Raw genomic sequence first — 9,627 nt, forward strand, 5'->3', positions numbered from 1 at the left:
TTCAATCAAAAATACGCTTCGTTGACATTTATATATATGCACCTGCAAGACAAACAATAGTAAACGTTATATAAAAGTTCTTGAAACTATTTCCCCTAAAACTATGTTTTAATATTAAGAATGAATTCGCACAATTTAGACAAAAAAAGAACAAAAGTACGTTTGTCAGCCGCTTCCTGTGTCACCTTAAAGACACATACAAGTAACACGCGGTGTGAATTAGAACGTGCGTATCTCAGATCAACAGACACCGGTTGAAATTATATTCATATTCACTGTAAAAGCACAATATTTCTTCTCCTTTTTGTAATCTGTTATTTAAAATCATTTCTTATAATTGCTTCTGTAGTAAACCACGATTATTTTACCTGTTTCGGACTCTCCCTCTACCGTTTGTTTGTTAGTCCCACCGTCCGGTAGACGCTTCGGATTTATAAACGTTCTATTAACACTGATGTTAAAATAGGGAACGCACGCTGTTTCCGGTCTTAGACTATAAGAGCAGGTGCGAACTAGGCGAAAGGCCGTAATAGTGGACTCGTTTAATAAATAAACAGATCAGGCTAGTGGGCTTTACTTTATACGTAAGAACATCAAACACAATGGTGAAGTTTAGGTCCCACAAAGAAAGTCTAAGATTTAGCGATAAAAAGTTAAAACATATAAATATGATTATACTTGATAAAATCAGAATAAATATGGATTTGTTATTAAATAAATACATATACATAAAAATAAAATTCTATTCATAACACGTTGACATGTATTTGATCAGACCTGTCTGTGGATGTGTAAGGCCAGAGAAGTGATGACGTCATGTGGATGTTTGGGCCCACATGCTCATGACAACCTCTTAAGGACAAATATTGATTCTGACGTCAGATTGTGTGAAACTCGCAGAGGTAAGTGTGATAAGTAAGTAACCAAGTACTATACGTGTCACCTACAAACGTACCGCACACAAAGACACGAGCCATATACAAAATAACACAGATAAAGGTCACGCACAAAGATATGTGTCACACACAGATAAATGTCACAAACAAAGATATGTGTCACACACAAATAAATGTCACAAACAAAGATATGTGTCACACACAGATAAATGTCACGCACAAAGATATGTGTCACACACAGATAAATGTCACGCACAAAGATACGTGTCACAGTAAAATGTCACAAACAAAGATACGTGTCACACACAGATTATTATCACAAACAAAGAAATGTGTCACACACAGATAATTATCACAAACAAAGATATGTGTCACACACATAAATATCACTCACAAAGATGCGTGTCACACTGCCACACACAAAGATGCGTGTCACACTGTCACACAATTTTTTTTATCACAAACAAAGATGATTGTCACACTGCCACACACAAATATCTGTCACACACAAAATGAGTATCGACAACAAAGGTAAGCGTGGAACTGATTAAGACACATGTCTTACAGAGACACGAGTATGACTCACAAATCTTTGTGTCTAACAGAATTATGGTTTTAACGGACAAACTTCTCATGAAACTTGAGGTAGATTTACTGTTATTCTTTTTTATTTAATTTTAGTAAACAAGGCGACACACCTGATTTGGGATATAATAAGTTCTATACTATTTATATTACATGATGTAGACATTATGACTTAAATATCATGTGTGTCACTTTTGTTACAGAGAAGAGATGTGCCAGTAAGCTTGCTCAGAGATTTCGTGCTAAAACACTACAATGTGACTGTCCTCAAGCTTGCAAGTAAGTTCCGTTGTTCGCTAATTAGACGTGTTTTGCACATTTAGTCCACCGACTTCTCTATGCAACATTTCAAGAGGAGAACTCCAAGCAAAAGATCTTTTTTTATATAATGTTTTAAGGACATCTGAACACGAACACACACGCACGCACACACGCACGCACGCACGCATGCACACGGTACACACAATTCTGATCTATTTCTAAGAGAAATCGTTCAATTCTTATCTCAGATAAATCGTCAAATTTAATCCATTTCTGAGATAAAACGACCAATGAAAACAGAATCGGATGTTCTACACATCTTGACCTCGGTTTTTTTTCAGGGAAAATAAATACACGAAGTTTATCAGCACACATCAATATCCAACCAACGAGTATTTGGTACGTACAGTGTCGTAATTGTTGTCTTGTTTACACGTGGTGTACAGATGACACGTGACTTTTAGTTCACACAACCACTATCGTGGCAATTACATTGTGCTCACAATTTATAGTTCATGAATTGTATCTAATTCTTTTGCTTTTTATGAATGATAAACTATAACTTTACTCAACTAATCTCTTAGTTTTGAATTTAAGATTTCAGAAAGGGGAGGTCCAAATTTTAAATTGTCGCGGGAAGGGTTAAAAAAAACCCACCCCATAAAGAGCGTATTGCAATAATTGAAGATGAAAAAATGGAACTTTTTTTGTGTTTGTGTTTGATTTCCAATTTTCTGATATCTGAAATCTAAAGGAATGTGACTGGGAGTTCGTCGTATCTTTTCTACAGACATTGTTAATGGGTATATGTCTCGGCTATTGTCAGTGTTCGCACGTGCTTCCTGATCAGCGTGAAAATAAAATCCATTATAATGAATTTTTGAGCCAAGCTGATGATATTTGACAATATAAGATTTTTTAACATTTACATGGTTATGGCACAAAGCTATCCAGAAGCACTTGTGATTTAAGGTACGATAAATGAAATGTGGGGCATGGCCATCAGGACGCCATCATTGTTTGCAATGGAAACGACACCAGTTGACGGATTTCACTGTCGATGACGAATGTTTACTCTAGTTTTAACCAGGGGTTTAATGGCCCATGACCGCAGCATGTACACCGGCATGTTAAACATTTACACAATAATCACTTAATGTCCTTATTTCACCTTATTATAATGCAGATAAGGCAGGGTTATCTACTCTTGTGAGCAAGCATTGATAGTGACGTCATTTGTTTGTGAGAGTGACGTAATGAGAAAACGACTTAATTTTTCTCGCACAACTTAATGATGTAACAAGCAATGCCTGCTCATAACAGAAGATAACTCTGCATTGCGAAAAGACTGAGTAAACGACTGAATTTTACAAGCAACCTATTCTTCATCAAGGTTACTTCCCTTCGTTTTATCTTATGGCCAATAATTAAGCTTAAGAAAACATTCCATCGGCAATAATGTGTCATCTACAACAACAAAAAATGTCATGACAGGCCTTTAATCATTTGAATTTTGCCTGGAATTATTGTAACTTCTGTGACTCCCTGGAACTTCGTAAAGTTTGTCTTTTGTCCTCGTTACTTGTGATTATTCCTGTTGACCTGTCTGTCGACCTCTTCACGTGTGAGTATTCCTGTTGACCTGTCTGTCGACCTCTTCACCTGTGATTATTCCTCTTGACCTGTCTGTCGACCTCTTCACCTGTGATTATTCCTGTTGACCTGTCTGTCGACCTCTTCACCTGTGATTATTCCTGTTGACCTGTCTGTCGACCTCTTCACCTGTGATTATTCCTGTTGACCTGTCTGTCGACCTCTTCACGTGTGAGTATTCCTGTTGACCTGTCTGTCGACCTCTTCACCTGTGATTATTCCTGTTGACCTGTCTGTCGACCTCTTCACCTGTGATTATTCCTGTTGACCTGTCTGTCGAACTCTTCACCTGTGATTATTCCTGTTGACCTGTCTGTCGACCTCTTCACCTGTGATTATTCCTGTTGACCTGTCTGTCGACCTCTTCACCTGTGATTATTCCTGTTGACCTGTCTGTCGACCTCTTCACCTGTGATTATTCCTGTTGACCTGTCTTTCGTCCTCTTCACCTGTGATTATTCCTGTTGACCTGTCTTTCGTCCTCTTCACTTGTGATTATTCCTCTTGACCTGTCTTTCGTTCTCTTCACCTGTGATTATTTCTATTGACCCGTCTTTCGTCCTCTTCACCTGTGATTATTCTTCTTGACCTGTCTTTCGTCCTCTTCACCTGTGATTATTCCTGTTGACCTGTCTTTCGTCCTCTTCACCTGTGATTATTCCTGTTGACCTGTCTTTCGTCCTCTTCACCTGTGATTATTCCTGTTGACCTGTCTTTCGTCCTCTTCACCTGTGATTATTCCTGTTGACCTGTCTTTCGTCCTCTTCACCTGTGATTATTCCTGTTAACATGTCTTTCGTCCTCTTCACCTGTGATTATTCCTCTTGACCTGTCTTTCTTCCTCTTCACCTGTGATTATTCCTGTTGACCTGTCTTTCGTCCTCTTCACCTGTGATTATTCCTATTGATCTGTCTTTCGTCCTCTTCACCTGTGATTATTCCTGTTGACCTGTCTTTCGTCCTCTTTACCTGAATGTGATCGTCAAGAAAATGTAAAGAAAATGTGTGTTGTTCTATAATATAACCTACAACATACAGTGGTAGTCTTTTCCATGTGTTGTATGTAAAAATCATTGTAATGAAACAAAATATCTTGAACTTTGAATTTGCGTACTGGTAAAGCATTCCATTTTCATTTCGCCGTCCGGGATTAATTCTCCGATCGGGAACAGGTGAGTATGATGTGCTCACTTATCCGCAAAGGAGGGGTTTTCCCAGTGTTCTCCAGTGTCCTCAATATGTAAGGTCCTCTCGCATACGCTTCAGTGTGTGGTATCACGTGTGGTAGATGTGGTGTGTTGATTTGACCTGTAATATAATCAACTGTTTCAGTACATGTTGCTACAAGGTGTTTGTGAAGGCGACAGACTGCATTGCACTGAGATGAAGAGACAACTTAGCGATCCACGGCTATTGAGGTAACTACTGTGAAAATCTCACTCCGGACTCCGGTAACCGGACATCAAAAATTATACACCATAATTTTCTTTATTAATGAACAACCATATTATTATGTCTTTAAGAAACAGTATAATTCTATGTACTAACTGTGTCGATCTAAAGAATAAATCACACCTCAACAATCCGGACACTCATTATTCGAACACTCCTTATCCGGACAGTCACTCTCCAGGTACTCATAAACCGAACACTCTAATGCTAAAATTTTGTCAAAAACAGCAAACAACAACAGTAAAACGGCAACAAACAACAGCAAACAGCTGCAAACAACACCAGTAAAACAGCAACAAACACCAGCAAACACCAGTAAACAATGGCATCAAACAGCAGCAGAAGTTTGAATTTTTATCATCTCTACATATTTAAATAAATAAAAATTTAATTTTGTAAGTGAAGAATGTAAATGGAATAAATTTATGCTTTTTGCAAGTAAAATGATAATAATTTGTGAGTAAAGCCTGTAAAAATGCAAAATATCAACAATACACACCAAAATGCCCCATACATGTAATATACCATGTACTCTTGTACTTAATCTGTATGTAATTCTTTTTTTTCAGTCTGAACTTTCTAAAACTTGTGGTGTATTACGAGGACCTGAATTACGAACATATAAAGGAGACTCCGGAAATTGAGGTCAGTTAAACCAAATAATTTCTCTTGGTAAATTATGCATTATTTATCTCATAAATGCATTATTTATCTCAAAATGAAGGAGATAAAGACAGTAAAAATGTTTCACTTCTATACGAGATATTACGATTTACCTCCCTTCGATTGGTGCAAGAGAAAGTGTAAGGAAGGACAACTCTTAATTGAAAATTTATCTGTGTGATTCAATAGTTTTAAATACATTAAAACTATACTGATTTATTAAACAATAGTTTTACAGGTTAGGTGAACATTATAAAAAAATCTTTGATTAAGAAGTATACATGGTACAAATCTCAAAATAGCATACAAGCGTATGAAATTAGTACAGGGCACTAAAGATACCATACGTATGTCACTAGTACAAAGTACAGATCACAAAGATATCATACGTATGTCACTAGTACAAAGTACTGATCACAAAGATATCATACGTATGTCACTAGTACAGAGTAGTACAATAGTACAGAGTACAGATCACAAAGATATCATACGTATGTCACTAGTACAGAGTACTGATCACAAAGATATCATACGTATGTCACTAGTACAGAGTACTGATCACAAAGATATCATACGTATGTCACTAGTACAGAGTACTGATCACAAAGATATCATACGTATGTCACTAGTACAGAGTACTGATCACAAAGATATCATACGTATGTCACTAGTACAGAGTACTGATCACAAAGATATATACGTATGTCACTAGTACAAGATATACGTATGTCACTAGTACAGATCACAAAGATAGTATGTCACTATACGTATGTCACTAGTACAGAGTACTGATCATAAAGATATCATACGTATGTCACTAGTACAGAGTACTGATCATAAAGATATCATACGTATGTCACTAGTACAGAGTACAGATCACAAAGATATCATAGGTATGTCACTAGTACAGAGTACTGATCACAAAGATATATGTATGTCACTAGTACAGAGTACTGATCACAAAGATATCATACGTATGTCACTAGTACAGAGCACTGATCACAAAGATATCACGCGTATGTCACTAATACAGAGTACTGATCACAAAGATATATGTATGTCACTAGTACAGAGTACTGATCACAAAGATATACGTATGTCACTAGTACAGAGTACTGATCACAAAGATATGATCACAAAGATATACGTATGTCAATAGTACAGACTACTGATCACAAAGATATACGTATGTCACACTGATCACAAAGATATACGTATGTCACAAAGATATCATACGTATGTCAGTACAGAGTACTGATCACAAAGATATATGTATGTCACTAGTACAGAGTACTGATCACAAAGATATACGTATGTCACTAGTACAGAGTACTGATCACAAAGATATCATACGTATGTCACTAGTACAGAGTACTGATCACAAAGATATACGTATGTCACTAGTACAGAGTACTGATCACAAAGATATATGTATGTCACTAGTACAGAGTACTGATCACAAAGATATACGTATGTCACTAGTACAGAGTACTGATCATAAAGATATACGTATGTCACTAGTACAGGGCACTGATCACGAAGATATACATATGTCACTAGTACAGAGCACTGATCACGAAGATATACATATGTCACTAGTACAGAGCACTGATCACAAAGATATACGTATGTCACTAGTACAGAGTTCAGGTCACAAAGATAGCATACGTATGTCACTAGTACAGAGCACTGATTACAAAGATATACGTATGTCACTAGTACAGAGTACTGATCACAAAGATATCATACGTATGTCACTAGTACACAGTACTGACCACAAAGATATACGTATGTCACTAGTACAAAGTACAGATCACAAAGATATACGTATGTCACTAGTACAGAGTACTGATCATAAAGATATCATACGTATGTCACTAGTACAGAGTACTGATCACAAAGATATACGTATGGCACTAGTACAGAGTTCAGATCACAAATATATACGTATGTCACTAGTACAGAGTACTGATCACAAAGATATACGTATGTCAATAGTACAGAGTACAGATCACAAAGATAGCATACGTATGTCACTAGTACAGAGCACTGATCACAAAGATATCACACGTATGTCACTAGTACAGAGTACTAATCACAAAGATATATGTATGTCACTAGTACAGAGTACTGATCACAAAGATATACGTATGTCACTAGTACAGAGTACTGATCACAAAGATATCATACGTATGTCACTAGTACAGAGTACTGATCACAAAGATATCATACGTATGTCACTAGTACAGAGTACAGATCACAAAGATATACGTATGTCACTAGTACAGAGCACTGATCACAAAGATATCACAAAGATATCATACGTATGTCACTAGTACACAGTACTAATCACAAAGATATACGTATGTCACTAGTACATAGTACTGATCACAAAGATATCATACGTATGTCACTAGTACAGAGCAGTGATCACAAAGATATCACACGTATGTCACTAGTACAGAGTTCTGATAACAAAGATATCTGTATGTCACTAGTACAGAGTACTGATCACAAAGATAGCATACGTATGTCACTAGTACAGAGCACTGATCACAAAGATATCATACGTATGTCACTAGTACAGAGTACTGATCACAAAGATATCATACGTATGTCACTAGTACAGAGTACTGATCACAAAGATATACGTATGTCACTAGTACAGAGTACTGATCACAAAGATATACGTATGTCACTAGTACAGAGTACTGATCACAAAGATATACGTATGTCACTAGTACAGAGCACTGATCACAAAGATATACGTATGTCACTAGTACAGAGTACTGATCACAAAGATATACGTATGTCACTAGGACAGAGCACTGATCACAAAGATATCATACGTATGTCACTAGTACAGAGCACTGATCACAAAGATATCATACGTATGTCACTAGTACAGAGCACTGATCACAAAGATATACGTATGTCACTAGTACAGAGTACTGATCACAAAGATATACGTATGTCACTAGTTTAAGTTGGATATGTTACTTTTTCACGATTTTACGATGTGGAATTTCAATTAATAGGGTTATCTGTTCTGTTTTTAGTCTAACTGTTATCACCAGCAACATTATTGCTGTTAAATGAAACTTTTGCGAAAAAGATATCACAGCGAAACTTCAATGTTCCGCTGAAATATGGATATTGGAACTTTTTCATTTAAAAAAAATCGGACCTTATGCCTCATTCGGTGTTGAATATCATCTTGGTCATGCCAAGAAATAGTCGACGCTTATCAAATTATTTATTTTTTGTATGTGACTTTTCGTGAATGATAAATAAAATTTATAACTGAATTCAAGAGAAAATGATTATAAGTCAAATATACACTGTGAGCTATGTTATTTAGTCACCTTTTCTGTTTCCTTGTTAGGACGCCCAGTTCCTGTCAGATGTGGGCGGGGCACTTGGGTTATGGATCGGACTCTCACTGCTCAGCGTATTTGAAGTCCTTCAGCTTATTGTGGAACTGGTTAACTTGATAATATTTAAGCAACCTGCAGAACGGTCGCGAAAAAACTCTTGTCTATAACGACCACACAAACATCCATGTCTATAGTGACTACATTAACACTCCCGAGGATAAGGACGACACAAACGCACTTGTCTATAACGACGACATAAACGCTCCATTCCATAACAAATGTATCAAAACTCCTGAGTATACCGACCACAAAAACGCTCCTGGCTATATCGACCACACAAACGCTCCTGTCTATAACGACCTCACAAACGTTCCTGGTTATAACTACCACACAAACGCTCCTTTCTATAGCGAAGACACAAACGCTCCTTTCTATAACGACCAAAAAAACGCTCCTGTCTATAACGACCAAACAAACGCTCCTTTATATAACGACTACAAAAACGCTCATGTCTATAACAATCACACAAACGCTCCTTTCTATAACGACTACAAAAACGCTCATGTCTATAACAATCACACAAACGCTCCTTTCTATAACGACTACAAAAACGCTCCTGTCTATAACGATCACACAAACGCTTTTGTCTATAACGACCACACAAACGCTCATTTCTATAACGACTACAAAAACGCTCCTGTCTATAACGATCACACAAACGCTTTTGTCTATAACGACCA

At 36.9% G+C, this 9,627-nt stretch overlaps 1 protein-coding gene across 1 annotated transcript in view; it reads left to right on the forward strand.

Moving 5' to 3' along the window:
* LOC132563490 (uncharacterized) overlaps positions 1–9,054 on the forward strand; it is a 36,880-nt gene extending 27,826 nt beyond the window's left edge. Inside the window, exons 7-12 of the mRNA XM_060228248.1 lie at positions 776–902; positions 1,685–1,760; positions 2,084–2,141; positions 4,728–4,813; positions 5,417–5,492; positions 8,896–9,054. Of these exons, the coding sequence (XP_060084231.1) occupies positions 776–902; positions 1,685–1,760; positions 2,084–2,141; positions 4,728–4,813; positions 5,417–5,492; positions 8,896–9,054 (582 nt within the window). The remainder of the gene's footprint in view (positions 1–775; positions 903–1,684; positions 1,761–2,083; positions 2,142–4,727; positions 4,814–5,416; positions 5,493–8,895) is intronic.
* Positions 9,055–9,627: the final 573 nt, after the last annotated feature.

Source organism: Ylistrum balloti, unplaced genomic scaffold, assembly GCF_031769215.1.
Source record: "Ylistrum balloti isolate Yb309-2 unplaced genomic scaffold, AGI_CSIRO_Ybal_v1 Utg371748, whole genome shotgun sequence".
Classification (NCBI taxonomy): Eukaryota; Metazoa; Mollusca; class Bivalvia; order Pectinida; family Pectinidae; genus Ylistrum; species Ylistrum balloti.